The following is an 18,027-nucleotide window of genomic DNA, read 5'->3' on the forward strand; positions in this document are numbered from 1 at the left end:
TAAAATGTTTGATGTATCAAAGACAATATACGCAATTTTAATTTTGGATTTAGTGTAGTGGATTTTGACTTGTTAGCTTATTAATAGTAATTTATTCTCTCAACCTACACAACAGAGCTAACTTTATTATTTTTGTACTTATTATTAATTTTAATTTATTCTACAAAACCGCACCATGCAGTTAAAAAAATAAAATTATTACTATTTATTGCAGTGTTCAAACTATTGATGGTATTATGAATAATGGGTATTTAAAAAATATATATAATATATTATTATAAATTTGAAATGATAATGTCTAAATATTAAGTATAATAAAAAAACTTAATAATTTATACAATTTTTTTCTTGTATGGTCGTTTTTAAAACAATAAATTACATGTTTCTGATGAATTAAGTCGAAAACTAAATTAGATCTGTTCTCAAAATATCTCACAATGAAAAAACTATAAAAATTTTACAATGGATAATTTTTAAAAAATTTTAAAGTATTTTAAAAATATTGGGAAACATTTTATACTTCCGGATTTGCTGTACTAGTATTTATAATGATCCTTCAAAACTTTATAATCAGTAACTTGTTTCAATCATACATATGAATGCTTATAAATTTATGAGTTATAACAGTATTAGTGTTATTTAATGATTCATATTTTACATTAGAGAATTGTTTATCATGTTGTTAATATTTTATAATATTATCATCATTGTAAGATACCTAATTTATTAATAGTATATTCCTATCAGTCAATAACAAAGTGCATTCGAGTGTCTTTTTTTTAGAGTTTAACTTTGAATACGCCACGAAGAGCTATAAACATTTTATCTACAACGGCTTCATCATACTTTGTATACTCGTACTTTATATGCAATGTATAATATACAGAAAATAACTCTGTCTGGCTCTTTCAGCATTCGTGTTCTGATAATAAGTTCGAGGGAGAAAATGCCCTGCCCACCGGAATCATATCGGAAGTCGACAATAATGGAATAAAATATATTCGATTTGACGTGCTGTATTATACTGCAATACTCTTGAAAAGTCTATTCAAACATCAGCTTTCAAACATGATGTTCCAATTATTTTTTTTCGAACACAAATTTTATCCAACCGATAAAGCACAGTGTAAAGTTACCAAGAAGATCAACCATTTATTACAAAAAATTATTGACAACGTCTGATTTATTGTTGCGAACGCTCAATATCGCAAATTATTGTCCGTATTCATATAATTAATTGTAGAAATAAGTACAAATGTATATGTATGCGGAGTGCGGACAGAATACGAATAATATTTAAATTTAATTCCATATACATTCCGTAGTGCATAATGAGATGGATATTGGTTTTACGTTCAGATGGAGATTTTTATTTTCTTCGGAAAAATAACTGCTTTTTGAAGTGTTACAAATGTTCAAACACATTAATATAATTCCTCTAGAGATTATTGCATAGTCACAGCTAATACTTTGAAAAGGCTATTTTAATAGAATATATTTATTTATTTAAATTACATTAAGGTAAATAGAAATTATCGTTTTTACGTTGAATCATTAAATTTGCTCAAACATTTTTACAACTTAACAAGAAAATTTTGGTAGCATTATTAACTGAAATATGTGTTATATGTATAGTTTTTCGTTGCTATTTTATGTATTTTGAATTTAAATGAACTAATTCATTTAGTTAATTACTATTTTTATTCTTTAAAGAAATATCATATTATAATCAGTGAGCCAATAATTATATTGGACATACGTCTTTAAAAAATAACGATTGTAATAATTAAAAACGACACAAATATAATTTTTTTATTTGGATACATGTATAAATTGTTCATTTTAAATTAATGACTGTAAATTAATATATCATTTCTAATCATGGCAATAATTTAAGTTTAAAATTGAATATTAAATGACAACACAACCAGTTTAGAAGCATTACCGTTTATATTATAATTTATAATATTTATTCTTTTTATAAAACTCTTATATAATATATAAAACCATTAAACATGTTTACTAGTTAAGAATTTTAATTTACATAGGTTTCATTTTTATTATTATTATTTTAATGGGGCATAGCATAAAATACCGTAAAATACCGATGGAGTTAATTTTAAAAAGTGAAACTAAATGTAATTTAATTAGTGATTAAAATAAGAAATTACTATAATTTATAACATATTTTAAATTATATTTCTGTGGACCACTAAATGAGCTGTAAATAATTGAATCATATAAAAAAAGGTTTTAATGACTATTATGTACGATTTATATAAGTACCTTTCTACTATTCATTGCTAATAACTTTATACAATATATACCTGCCTAGTAGCTGTATTCATATTATGCTTCTCGTTTGTATTGCTTTTTATTTTTGTACATTAATTTTCTTAAAATACTGTTTTGTTTCTTTTTTAATTACAAATTTAATCGAAACTCGTTGCTACCTTAATAAACGCTAATAATTTAAGCATTCTATAAACGTTCATTTAGATTACAATTTACAAACATTGTATTTGTGCATTTAATATACATTTCTACAGTGAGAATAACATCGAGATAAACATTTTAATGTAGAACATGTAATCACAATTATTATAATATATTCTTAATAAACATACCTTAGTAATTTTCAAACATATTTGTAAAGCACCTTCTGGTTTCCTTTGGATAGGTAAATAGACATTTAGGTACTATCAAGTATTATTTTTTATTTTTTATTTATTTATTTATTTATTTTTTTTGGACCCAAAGAATTATATAAGTTTAAATTTTTGCTATTTGAGACTTGAGTATTAAATATGTAAAATAGTAAAAAAAATGCTAACAATAAATGCATATAGCATTGTTAGTTAAACATGATAACATGCTTAATATTTGTGACAATTGTCTATAAGATGTTACTATTTGCGTGTATAATTTACTTTTTTAAAATGAAATTTTCACAATTTTACTGGGAAATATCATAACTGCTTTTATTTAGGTATTTTATTACTAAAGTAAAAACATGTTTTGACATATTTATCACTTCAATGAAATACACAAATAAATAATCCGTGGAAATGTCGAGTCTCGTGGATAATTTATATGCAGTAAAATAATACAAATAGTTTTCTTCTCTGTAGGGAATCTGACCTCGGTTACCTGCAGGATTTCCCGTCGTGTTTCGTTAGTTTTTCAAAAATTCGCAGTCAGCTACTAGAATATTTAAAAAAATTCCATGTTTATCATCAATAATAATACCAACTATGGTAAATGTTTAATCTAAAAAGAGGTTTTTTGAACAATTTAGAAACATATTCGTTATATACATACAGAAAAAAAAAATTAGAATTTGCCAATACAAAACGCATAGGTAAATTTAAGAACTTGAGATGCATTATTAATACTAGTATTGTACTGGCATTAAATGTTACCGAGTAGAAAATTAAGTCAATAATTCAAATATTTTATAGCTTTATTCGATATTGAAATAAATATTGTACAAATGATTAATAATTGTATAATATATTATATTACATAAACTACTAAAGTCTGGACTCGTTAAATTTTATAAAGTCTAACAATTCACGATAGTTATGTACTATTTTGAATAATTCGTGTCCGAATATAAAAAACATAAAGTTATAGTTTTAAATTCATACGAATTTTGAAAAATGAACATACCTTCTATTGTTATTACTAGTAAAATATATTAATAAGCGATATTATACTGCGTTTGGTATAAATTCCAAAAATATAATTTGTTTTTTTATTGATAATATTACGTAGACATTTTCCGAAATCGTTTAATTTTCTGGACGTTAATTTAATGTAGAAGGACAGTTCTATACTCTATAATGGTGATTATTTTATCATTAAAATGTAATTTTATCGTTAAATTAATGTGTTTTCCATTTTCTTGCATAATTTGAAATAATTAAAATACAATATTTTTAGAATACAAATTATAATATTTGTTTTTATATTTTTTTTTTATATCTCTTTTTTTACTCGACGAACGTCGTTTTCAAATGAAATATTAGCATTTAATAAGTAGTGCAATTATTATAGTATTATAATTGTTGTAATATTATGTTTGTAGAACTGAGCGAAGCCGTCCACAAGGCGAAAGAAGAAGAAATCCAAATACCATTCGGAGTTGGGGTGGCGGGAACGGTGGCGGAAACAAAGCAAGTAGTCAACATCAGAAACGCGTACCAGGTAAGGGTAACAATACGATTTATGTGTACCGTTCTGTTTGTGATGGGAAATTAAAAAATAAAGTTCTTGAGACCCTTTTAGTGCATTATTTTCCATCTGAGTATAGTAAATGCGTTTGGCGTATATTGTCTGATTAATATAATAAAATATGTAATATATTATACATTATGTGTGTATATATAATATATATATATTATTATTAGGGTTAGGACTTAGATACTTAAAAAGTTGTATACAATTTCAAAATACGTTGGAACTATCAAATGATACCTACATTAAAAAATCATTTTTAATATTCTTAAATATTCTTAAAAGATAAAGAAATGTGTACCGCTCTGCAGTACAGCAAGTTTTAAGTGTAATTTATTAAATAATAAATGTGTTAAATTTTAATTCAATGGTTTATTTGACTATGAGTATTATAGTTATAGGTTTATTTAATTATTGCTAAAAACATTTTATTTATTATATTAACAATATTTAATTATTATGATAATAATAATACTATTAATACCGTAATATATTATTGTTATTAACTTTTAAGTCAATGCCATATCATAGAACAGTGTGAATATGTTCATGATATAGGTAACATCTTAAAATTAATCTTAATTACTATTTGCAATGTAAAATTCTTAATGGATAGAATAATGATATAGTTTTAAGTCAACATAAATAATGTTTTCAAGTTATGTCAAATATTATGAGCAATATTATTCAACATTTAAATTTGTAATTTAGTCCAAAATTTAAACTTAAAATGACTATTATTATAAATAATATTTTTTTTGTTTTTTTTAAAAAAAAATTTAGTTTTTGCTAGAATGAGGTACTGATGTATAGAAATATTATATAAATGTTTTAACTTGAGTTTTAAAAATTAAAGATCTTATAATTATTTTAATACACATTACTTATATTTTTTTAAGTATAATGATTTTGATCACTGATGAATTAAATGACTTTATATTAAAAAATGTAAGTATTTATGATTATTCGTTTTTGGATTACACCAAAATGTAGAAATATATTTTCTTAATAAAAAATTAATTTAACGTAAAAACGCCCTTTTCCTTACTTTATCATCTAGGTATTTTTTTACTTTTAATCATACAAAGTATTGACTAGATTCAATTTCTACTTAAAACCACCCCAGAAGTTTAAAATTGAAAAATTTTTACTGTTCTAAAAAGTGATGACACAAAAAAAGCACACATCGTTGTAAAATCAATACATTTCGTTTAGAATCTTAAATAAAAATTAACTACCAGGAACTTAAAAAAAATAAGAAATTTTAAGAATGACTAATAAGAGTATACGATTCGATGCGCTTCTATTTATAATCTTAGTTTGTATCATATCTCTAATTATACCAATTCGTTTATTACTATTTTTATTTTTGTTTCGGTAAAAACACTCATTATTTCATTATTTTGGGCTAAAGTTGATTCATAACAATAAATTCTTTAAAAAAAGCTCTAAGATTTAAAAAAAAAAAAAAAAAAAATACTAGACACTATATCTACGTAAAAATATATTTTCCACTTACGTAGCTACATTATTAATCACATACACACACACAACAATGAAAATAGGTATGTCAAAATCCCTGTCCTATATTTCAGTAGGTCCCATTAAATACGAGTACAACGAATTTTAATAATGAAATTAAAAAAAATACTTAGATATAAAACTGGAAAATAGTGAGCAGGTGACAAACGTAAATCTATAATGAGTGATTAAATTGCATTATATACCAGCCCGCGGATATTACCTATTGGAGGATGATCACATCACAATGGTATTGTTGCGTTTTTGTCCGTCCTGTACCTACGTTATTAATTATCTGTCATTATCAATGGCGAACGCATATTTTGAATCCAATAGTTGAATAGTACAACGTACGATTTTTGGTAATTACCATTTTCATTACAGATTTTTGTGGTTATCGTATAGGTACTTGTACAGTTTTTATGAAAGTACAATACTTAAATTGGCCCGGGTTCAAAAATTCACCGAATGAACAACAAAAAAAAAGGTTACAATACATTTTAAATATAACAGTTTGACCAAATTATACGTTTCCAAAAGTTCAAAAGTTACGATAAACGATAATAGTTCTATTAGTTTGTATTTTATCTTTTCGGTATTAAATTCTATTAAATTATTATCGTTTTCAATCCACTGCTACTTATTTTTTACATTTGTATTGGTTTCATAAATTAACCTTTTATATTTCTTACAGTTTTATTTATAACAATAAATATACAGACTTACTAAAATTATTATTTTTTTAAATATGTATGTTATATGAGTTTATATTTTAATGATTTTTAAAATTTGGTTTCGATCATTATTTTTAGTTTTTTTTTTTAGGTTTATTTACTGGAAATTAGAATACACATTTTTTCACTACATAAACATGGTTTTAAAACTGATAATACACAATTCTAAAATTAGACTTTTTAAAATAAAATGAATATATTATATAATATTTTTAGGATGTAATAAAATATGGTATATTCCATTATTATTTACAGGCGTGCTGTATACGTATAGTAGGTATCAATAAAATATAACCATAAAACTATAAAAGTAAGTCTGTTATAATTAAGTTCTGAGATTTAAATTTCATGTTATACTATGTGAAATGTTTACCAACGATTTAATATTTTTCATAACCTCTAAAATAACAAAAACATTACATCAAAATAATGTGTTATATTTTCAACGTTTTAGTTTGATAATTCTAAAAACACTATTTATAATTTCGATTATTTTAGTTTTGTATTTATTATTACATTAATCTTCAGGGATGACAAGTATAATGATTTAGAGGAATAGAGAATAAAGTGGATAAACTTTTCAAGTACTCGCAAAAAAAAACTTTTTAACATAATTTTAAGGAAACTATACGAGGAAAGTTTTTTTATAATGACATAAAGTTATCGAGTCCATAAATTTTTAAAGCGTATTATATTTCAATAATGTTTTGGTCAAACTTTTTTGAAAAAAAAATAATAAATAAATAAGTTTAAGTAATTTTTAATCTAAGAAATGTATTTCCAGTTAACACCTCAATATACATTTATTAGGATACTTAAAATTTGTATTTTTATTTCATTAAAAACATTTTTAATTATCTTTCATTACTTTATTTATAATGTTAAAAACTATATTTTAATTTGTAAATTTAAATTAATTCATAATATCATTATCCTAATACCTATTTAAATATTCAAGTTTAATAATTAGAGTGACAAAAATTGAGAATTAATTAAATTATGAAAATGATAAATATGTAACAATAGATTTTTTTGTATAGTTAGTATATCAAGATTATTATTGTGATTATCATATTATTCAAAAACATATTAAACAACAAGTTTGAATAGATTTTGACATTCTGTGCCAAAATATTAAATCATCTTAATTGAAATTGAAGTTAGCAGATCATTAAATTGTATGTATCAATAATAATAATTCCATTAATATAATTTTACATAAAATATAAAAATATTTAAATAATATAATCTAACCATTTAGAAAGTATAAAAAATATATAAACTAGTAATAAATTAATATTAATTACTATTATTTTAAAATTACCATAGATCCTAAGTCTTGAAAACATATCATTACGTACTATTATCATTAAAATACAAATACAAATAGTTCATCAAACTTTACTTGTTTAAATTTAAAATTATACAAGTACCTACATATACAATTATTATATATAAATATTTTAAAAATTAAATTTCCTTCCTATCAATTTGCTTGAAAAAAAATGAAGATTGTATTGTCACAGAAAATTCTATAAATTGCATGCAGAATTATGGTATTTAGGTAAAAAGATATTAATATTATTATGTTTTGTTTTTTTTTTTGGGGGGGGGGGAGGGGGGTTCATAAAATTAATATTCTAATAATTATTAATTATTATATCAATAAATGAAATACAAATAACAAATATGGTTTTCTTAGTGTTGGTGATTCGTATATTGGCCAAGTAACTATCATAAAAATAATATACTCTAAACAAATATATTGGCTAGTATTCAAAATGTGTACAATAAAGTACCCATGTAATGACATTAAAATGGCAAAAGTTTAAAGTTTTTTGTTAAGAAATATTCTAAACAACTTATCTTTAATATTTGTGGGTTGAAATAATTTTTTAGGATCATGATGACATTCAAATGTAACTAAACCAACGTAAAAAACTTTAAAAAATTTACTTTCTGAAAAAATGATCATAGTCACAACCTAAACAATTTTTGTTTATCATATATTTAATTTTTGATCATTCTCTTAAATCGTTATAACTTACAGTATATAAATATAAATTTATAATAAAATAATAAAATACATTTCCAAAGAAGATTATTCAATATAACTGAGTAACTATTAAAAGTTTTGCGCGTAAATTGAAATAAGATTTGTTTAGATAATAATGTTGTATCTTATTGTATGATCAAACCGTACTATTATTATATTATATATACACAGAAAAATATTGTAAATCGATAATGGGTTTTAAATAAAGTACATTTACTATTCGTCAATAAAACTGGACTGTTGTTCTGATTAAACTTTTACACTGATTTTGGTAGATACATTAAAATTAGCATAAAATTGTATACAGCTATACCTATTCGATGAAGCTAACAATATAGATATTTAGTAATATTAACCACGAAAAACTTAAACCAAAAAGTTTTTCGTGTTGCCAAACCCACAGAATAAAACTAATAATAACTTTAAGGTTTTCAAGTGAAATTTTAAATTTTAAACTGAAGTTATCTCTTAAGAAACTTTTCAATGTATTTTCAAATATACCCTAACATAAAATGAAAAATCTAAAATTCACTATTATATTATTATGAATACAGAAAAGAGGATTCAATATTTGAAAAATTCTAAAAGAAATTCATAACAATATAACATAATATAGTTGGAAAGTTGAATTGTTTAGTGTGTCATGATACAAAATATAAAAAATAAAATATTTAAAGAAATTATGCTTTTGATTTTAAGTCTTAATAATTGAAAATATTGGTTTGTTCAATGCATATCCATGTCATCAATAATAGCTACCATATATATTATTGTTTATGTTACGAATATAATAATTATTGTAACATTTATATTCATTTTATTTTGTATATTAGTTATGAGTTCAGAATTTATAATAGTATATTATTATGTATGAAAGTTATGTCATGTCGTATTTTATACAACGCCAATATAATCGAACGTGATATTTTCTCTGTATTTTCTACTTGCAATAAATTTTATAATATTTTCACTACACCCACAATGTCCCACATGTGTTGTCTCCGTATTCTTAATACAAAAGCGTAACACAGAAAATGTGAGCTCAGAAGAATCCATTATTTTGTGTTGTTATTTTTAACTGGGGTAAATTATCCTACTAAAAAATGTAAAAGGAAAAAATATTAATTGGGTTATTTTATAGGGTTTTATTTATATTTAAATTTTTAAGTGAATAATAAATTAAGGATTAGATTAACATACAATATTAAATGGTAAATTATTCAATTAATTTTACTAAAATATGCTGAAACATCATAAACTATAGGTACAATAAAATGATTACCAATATTGACGCTCTCCTATTATATAGAATATTATACTCTTAAGTTATGCTTAACTTTGAATATACTGATAAATAAATCCACCTTCAAGTTAAAATTAATGACAAAATGGATACTGCTGAACACAAATTCACAATGTTGTGCATTATTATAAGATTGAGCTAATATGCATAATGCATCTATATTACACTCTAATGTATAGTATTTTTAATTGAAATCGGCTGCGCAAATAATAATAAAAAAATATATTTCGAAGTGTATGAAAAATATATCAGCTGATCAAAACCGAATACATAATGTAATTATAATCCACATTCTTAGCTTAGAAAAATACTGATTACGATGACAAGTTTAACATTAAGGTTGATAACTGTTAGTGCATATTATAATCTTTAATTATATAGCATTTAAATTACTTAAATTTATAAATTTATAATTTTTCGTGAGTTTGAAACCTCGCTTATGAGTGAATAATTTTACGGATGGCACTATACTATAGTCAAGTTATATATATAGTTTAATCAATAGGACGGAACGCCTCCAATGCCACTGGCACACTTACGTGGGAGTTAACGTCTCCAGAGTAAACATACTTTTTGGATAGGACTGAGTGCGGTGGTGTGTACATAAAATATTTAGCAGTAAGTACTAAAATCCTCAAGAAAATTGTTCGAATCATGGTGTACATGGTACTTCTGAGTAAATTTCTACATGCACCTGGATTATAATAAAATGTATTGTTTGTGTATAATTAATAATTATATAAAGTGATTTTTTTATAGAACAACATTTATCATTTTAAAATATTATAAAGATTTTTACAAATCGAAATACTCCGAAAAAATATTCTGCTTTAGAATTTGAATTTAAAAATAAATGCTGTCGTTCAAAAAAGTATACAATTAAATTATGTAATAAAAATATTTTAAAAAACATTAATAGATTTTGAAATAATAAGTGTTTTTCGATAAAAGAATTACCCAGTATAGTAATAGTAACTATGTTTAATTATTGAGTTTGTTTTTAATATTGACCTGATACAATTTAAGTAGATGCTTTGATGCGTGTGTTTTACAATATAAAACGTGTTTATTAATATTGTTGTTGTTATTCAATAAATTTCTAGAAAAGTGTTTAATGAATTTTCAGATTTAGGAAAATTGAAAGTTTTATAACCAAATTAATTTTTTTTTGTATTCATATTTACAACGAAATATTACAGCGAATTGCTAAGTAAAGAGTGTTATAAATTATAAACTGATTTTATAAAAATATTTTAATAGTTATTTTGTATTATGAAGAGAGTTATGAATATTTCTAATATTTTCTACTGAGTTTACAATGATGTTTATTCTTTTTATTTCTGTGTCTTTTTAAAATTAAAATAAATGCTCAATTTTTAACTTTGAGGTTGGTTTCTGGAACCAAATTTAATCTATTTAATATTTTTTTCTTCAAACATTTTGATTATAATTTTTTTTATAGACATTTAAATTAAAATTGAATATTTTTAACAAAAAATAACAGTTTTAGTTATTTTAATGTAATTCAAATAAGTTCTTGATAATTTTTACTACTATTATTAGGTTATTTTTTTATGTTTTAATAATATAGGTACTCGATGACAACTTTAAATTATTTAAATTAATTTTTGCTAAAATTAAAATAAATTATTATAATAGCAGTATAAATGTATGATAAAATATAGGTTTTTAGTTTACTAAGTACGCTGATAATCAGCTCAAAATCATTATTCTTATTCAACAATATGCATATCATTTTTACATGTCAATTTTAAAAATTTGTTAGATGACAATAGTTATACTCAACTATTACTATTCAGCAGATTAGACAACTATATTTATTTAAGCTATACACTTTGTACAGTTCATAAAAATTAAGGTACTTAATTTTTTACTAAACAAAACTACATAGGTATCTTTAGGTATATAATTTAAATGTAGATAGTTACTTTATAATATGTTATTTTTATTTTTAAATTTAATTTAGGCTGAAGGGCTGTCATAAATATATGATTTTTATACTATATATTCCATACTGAATAAAATATTACAATTTTTAATTTTTATTTGAAGTAAATAATGACTAAACAATTTCAGTAAAACACTTTTATGTTATTTGTACTGATTTATAAACTAAAAGGTTAAAACAAAAACACCAAACGTACCCAATGTACCTAAACAATTATTAAAATAATTTGTATTCAATACAATTACTTCTTAAAAACATTAATATAGGTACTAAAATAAATATATGATTTGATTGTAAACATTCAAACATTCATAACGATTTACTTTTACAAACAATATCTTTATAAATGTGTTGAAATATTGTATTATTATTATTATTATTATTATGTTTGATGTTTAAGTATATTAATATGCTTAAATTTTAAATTAATATACAATATAATTGTGTATATTGATAATTAATATTGCTATTACGTTTATTATACTATTGTTATTATTATTTAAAAAAGTCGATTCGAATATTATTTTTTCTCAGAAACTGACGGTATCATTATAATTTTGAAATGAATAAAAAATTGCTATCAAAGTTTTAGAAATTTGAGCTTTAGAATTCTAACTACTCTTAATTTATTATACTACGATTTTTACATGTTTCTCTGTTTTTCAAAATTGAAATATTTTTAATTAAAGGCTTCTGTTCAAAATGTTGTTATTTTGTTTAAATATTCAACGAGCTAGAATTTCATATAAATTTAAAAGAGTAGGTACTTAAAATATTTTAATTGAACATTTATCCCGTTTTGGGTTCTTTGCAATTTCGCATACCTAATAAATGTATTCATTTTTTAAGAGAAAAATATGTGTTCACTGTAAAAAAAAATGATTTTTTTTTTATTACCGTTGAACAAAATTACACGATATTTTCTTATTAAATCAAAATGTAGACTTCTAAACACGTATGGCGCTCACGTTCATATAACATAGAATATCGTTTAAGCTATTGGCGAAACAATATAATATGTATAATAAATATATCTACAGCACACGTATGTCATGGTCATGTTTTTGTTTTGTTTTCGATGTCTGATAATGAATCGATTTCGAAACAACCGCTCTTTATTCAGCATTGCAGTACATATACATCACAAAATAGAAATAATAATGACTGCAGTAATTTAACGATAATAGTGTTATTACGTGTATACCTGGTACCTACATACCTATAAAAAAGTCTTAAGCTCACGTTTTACACGTTTCAGCTACAGTATGCCGTCATGTAGTCGTAATATTATTCCGGGTTGCATGTTATATTTCATCCACTGTGATATTTACATGCATAATACATTATATTACGAAGTACGAATTGATCATTTCTTTTTTAGTACATCAGACCTTTCGATGTGTATTATGTTATACGTGTATCCGCGTAGTTTATGCAGCCGTGTTCGGTTTATCTAACAATAATAATAATAATAATAATAATATTCTAAACTCATAAAATGAAATGGCCCAAAAACAAATGCATAACAGATTTTATTATATATTACAATAGTGTAATAAACAGAATGATTCACCGATTACACTCACTCCCACTGTATCTAACAATATTATACATTTATTTTAAATTCCGAGTTTTGGAATCTTAAGCTTGTCACCAATCAAATCACCGAATTTTGAATAGATACAAAGTTAATTGAAACGATAGGGTTGTTCACGATCAGTGATCATTCTGTATATACTTGTGTGTTTTGAGAATTTTTTTTATGCTCATTGATACATAATAATATTACATGTTTGTACAGGACCCACGGTTTAACCGGGAAATCGATCACATGACGGGCTACACGACCAATTTGATACTGTGCGTGCCGATCTGCAACTACGACAACGACGTGATCGGAGTGGCTCAGATAATCAACAAGACCGACGGCAGCCATTCGTTTACCGAACACGACGTAGAGGCAAGTAATAATACGTATTTAATATTATTATAATTGAATACAAACGACGGGCAGCCAATAATATAACGGTATATTATAATATTAAATTAGGTATTATTATTGTAGTAGTTGTTGTTGTTGTTGTTATCATTGTCGTTGTACGGTTCGATTAATAATAATAATAATAGTTATGAACAATATATACTTCAAAACAATCGCAATTTCACGTCATCATTATAGGTACAGTGTGATTGTTTTAGGAATAAACACTAATTTTCTTGAAATTTTTTTACGTATTTGAGGAATATATATTAGATAATTTAGAGTTGTATCAAAACAACATTTTTTTTCTGTATATATTTATAGTTGTTATAAACGTACAAGTATACCTTTTTAAAGTTTATATGAGCAGAGCGGAATAAAAAGGGGTTCGACTCTTCAAAATTTCCGTCTATAACAGATACACATCCTGTATATTTAAGCCCGATCGGTTCGATTGACGACCGTAGTCGTATGTTGTTATTATTTCATGTATTATTATTTCGTGCCACTATTTAGTACCTATAGCCACAGGTCTTTCACTGTTATTCAAAAAGGATAAATACGATAATAATAATACCAACGTTTATAATTTGTACTGACTCATTTGCGTGTGTAGATTTTCCAGAGGTACCTGACGTTCTGCGCAATCGGAATACAAAATGCTCAACTGTTCGAAAAGTCTATACAGGAATTCCAGAGAAATCAAGTAAGCGATCAATATCTTCTCTACAATATTAAATATTGAGTGATCCATATTACACTACATTCGTTTACATTTAGTCGATGCATGTAAAATGTAATAAAAAATGTAGGTAGTTTGAATAAATATAAACTAAATATTTTAGGTTTTATATTCTGTCGGTATGATTATATTTTAATGTTATATGAGCAATAAGCATATTTAATAGTATCAATGAGTGGTTGAGTGGTTTACTGCAATACAAATCCACAGAACGCATTAAACGATTTTCCCGTTTTTTCCACTCGGCAACACTAAATAATAGGCTCCCTACGAATATAATGTTGTATACATATTAATAATAAACCGCTGATTCGATATTTGATAATTTAATATTATAACAGAAAAAAATATTTCATATCGAAGTGTGAAATTAAAAATTAGTGACGGTAATAAAAGAAATAATAATAAACCTTTGGGGATAAAAATGTAATATTATTTTCAAAAATAAATTTACTGAAATAAATAAGTTATATTGTGTTATTAAATGGATCACTCAATAACCTACACTCAATAATATACTAATCTACTCAGTTAAAATATGTAAATGTATAATATTATGACAAAATAATGTACTTTTATCGTTCAGTGTACCTAATAGCAACTGGTTGTTGTGCATTTTTACTTGTACAACTACGTTTTTTCCCCTGTGAATTATATATTAGGTAGATCATATATTAACAAATAAAAATGTGATTAATGTTCGTTCAGTTGGGCTTTATACAAATATTATGCGGATGAATGACTTACTTTTATTTTCGAACAATACTGTTAACGTAAAATATTTGAATCAATGCATTAATGACTAATGAATGGGTTGTACCGGTGTATTAAACATTTTAAGTGCAACACCAAATAATGTAATATTTATACAACTGGCAATTCTGTCAACTGGTGATATTTTATTATGCGAGAAGCACTTTTTACCAGATCAATCTAAAAATTGGTGTGTGGGGCGTAGGCTACTACTGATGTATAAAATAATAATTTATACATCCTATTTTTTTTCATTAATTGAAAATTTAATAAACAAAATTTGAAGTAGTAATATACTTAACCACAGCGTTCTCAAAATCTAAGAAAACATGGTAGGTACTTACATATGTATAATTAGTGCAATGGTGTTATAAAATTTCCATAAACTTATTAATATACTTTTCGAGAATATGCGTGTTTAATTATCACCTTTTATAGAGTAATTTAATTGATGTGAAAAGTAATATTATTTTTATACAGAATATTCCTTTCTCACAATATAGTCATATATTAGTGAATAGTGATATATACATCACTATATTTTATTACACCAAAAGCCAAAATAGTCTAAAGATTATGTAAAACATACTCATATTCTTTTTCAATATGCTATTATGGATTTAAAAAGTGATTTTTTTATTCTAGTTAGTATGATAAATACGATAATACAAAAATGCTTTTCTTTATAAAAAAAAAAATAATAATAATAATAATAATAATAATAATTCAATATTTAGGCTAAATCGATGAGTGTAGGTAATAAAGAAACTTACTTAATATTCTTTATTTTAAGTACCTAAGAACGAATATTTTACTAAAAGATTATTTTTGCAATTTATCATCTCAATATTATGCATATTATAATATAGTTGCCGCTTTGGGTCTTACAACCTGCGGCGTTTTTTATTTAAAAACGAAACAATTTCACGTCGCATTTTATATTTTACATATTATTTTTTATTTCAATTTAGACCAAAATTTATTAATAATTTGGCTTTTACTAAACGTTTTATAGCTAATGATATTATTTACTATATTTTTTTTGTAAAATATAGCTTTAGACAATTTAGTAACTGGATCGTTGCATTATTCAAGGATAAATTACACTAAAATAAATTGTGCTAGACATTTTCAGATTATTGCTTTTTTTTTTACTAGAAAAGTTCTAAACCTAAAAATCAAATTCAAATATTTTCTATAGAATAAAAAATGTACTTTTATGTAATTTTCATTTTCTTTACTTGAATGAATTTTTTAAACTTTTTAATTTTTAATTTAAATTATTAAACCTCTAACTTCTAAGCATCCATAAACTTATTTTCATATTTATTTTTAATTTACATAAATTAAAAACATAATTTTTTTTTTTTCTTATTAGTAACCTACGTTTAATCATCACAACACAATTTAAATTATTATTATTATTGGTTGAATATTTGACAAAATCTGTATAAAGATTGAAGATACATTTTTACGTAACAATTAATAATCTAAATTCTAAATATAACAAAATATGATTCCGATGATTAATATATAAAAATGCATATTATTAACTAATGATTTCTAATCATATAAATAAATTAACTTTGGTAAATAAAATTATTGATTTTTGAATACTATAAGATTTGACTTAGAAAAAATGCATTATAAATTCAGTACAGGTTTATAATTTATAAAAACGTCTAAAATATGTGCTTCAAAATAAATAAATTATTATACGTAGTATAAAATTATTATTATCTTTATATTGATTTTAAAGAAACAATCCATTTAATTTTCTTAACGTCACTTTATAAGATATATAAAGTTTTAAGTATTTTAACTATCACGAACAAATTCTCTTATAAATCTCTCGACATTGAAGTCATTTCAATAGTTCAATAAACTTTTAGCTTTAGTGACTTTGTGTTCAATGCCATTATTTTATGTGAATAATTTTATAAGTAATTTTATTAATATAAAATAATTCCTTACGCTTTAAGTTTCAAACTTTAAATTACATGTTAAAATAATATCACCATTAAAATACTTTAATAATAAAGGACGATTTTAATAAGTAATAAGAATAAATGTTTTTTATAAAAATGTGTTGTATGATACTCCAATACTTTGATCATTAGTGATATGAAGATGTTCAATGTCATTTTAACGATTTGTAACGATTTGAACGATTTTTTTTAGATGTTACTCAGTTTGGCTAGAAGCATATTCGAAGAGCAAAACAATCTTGATTGTCTAGTGTCGAAAATCATGACCCAGGCCAGAGATCTGATCAAATGCGAACGTTGCGTCGTCTTCCTGCTGGACTTGGAATGCGAAGAAGCTGTACGATTTTTTTTTTTGGCAACGTTATTTTTCAATTCATATATGTGTGTGTATGTGTTTGTGCGCAGTTGTATGTGTACAGTTTATTTCATTCCTTTATAGAGCCATTTGGAACACTTTGGAGCCAAGCCAGGGAATTATTCGCTGGAAAAAAAAGCGTCTACCAAAAACGTAATAAGACTACGAACACAAAAAAAAAAATAAATAAATAAATAAACAACAAGGAAAATAATATATAATTTACTGAATACAATTTAATTTTTTTTTTAATATTTTATAGAGTACAGACACGTTAGCCGAAGAGGTTGCTGTTACTCAAGAACAGCAAAAGGTTAGTTTATTGTTATACCTACAGCAATTACAATTACCGCATTACAATCATCAATGTATTGTATTACGGCTAT

The 18,027-nt window shown here is 23.8% G+C and overlaps 1 protein-coding gene across 6 annotated transcripts in view; it reads left to right on the top strand.

Annotated features, from left to right (window-relative positions):
* The window catches only part of LOC114121361 (cGMP-specific 3',5'-cyclic phosphodiesterase), an 83,026-nt gene that overhangs the window by 52,436 nt on the left and 12,563 nt on the right, over nucleotides 1-18,027 (top strand). For all 6 annotated transcript variants that reach the window (XM_050199269.1, XM_027983657.2, XM_027983655.2 and 3 more), the window contains 6 exons: nucleotides 4,091-4,209; nucleotides 13,624-13,782; nucleotides 14,420-14,509; nucleotides 17,480-17,623; nucleotides 17,726-17,794; nucleotides 17,904-17,954. In XM_050199269.1, the coding sequence (XP_050055226.1) occupies nucleotides 4,091-4,209; nucleotides 13,624-13,782; nucleotides 14,420-14,509; nucleotides 17,480-17,623; nucleotides 17,726-17,794; nucleotides 17,904-17,954 (632 nt within the window). The remainder of the gene's footprint in view (nucleotides 1-4,090; nucleotides 4,210-13,623; nucleotides 13,783-14,419; nucleotides 14,510-17,479; nucleotides 17,624-17,725; nucleotides 17,795-17,903; nucleotides 17,955-18,027) is intronic.

The sequence above is a fragment of the Aphis gossypii genome, chromosome 2, assembly GCF_020184175.1.
Source record: "Aphis gossypii isolate Hap1 chromosome 2, ASM2018417v2, whole genome shotgun sequence".
NCBI lineage: Eukaryota > Metazoa > Arthropoda > Insecta > Hemiptera > Aphididae > Aphis > Aphis gossypii.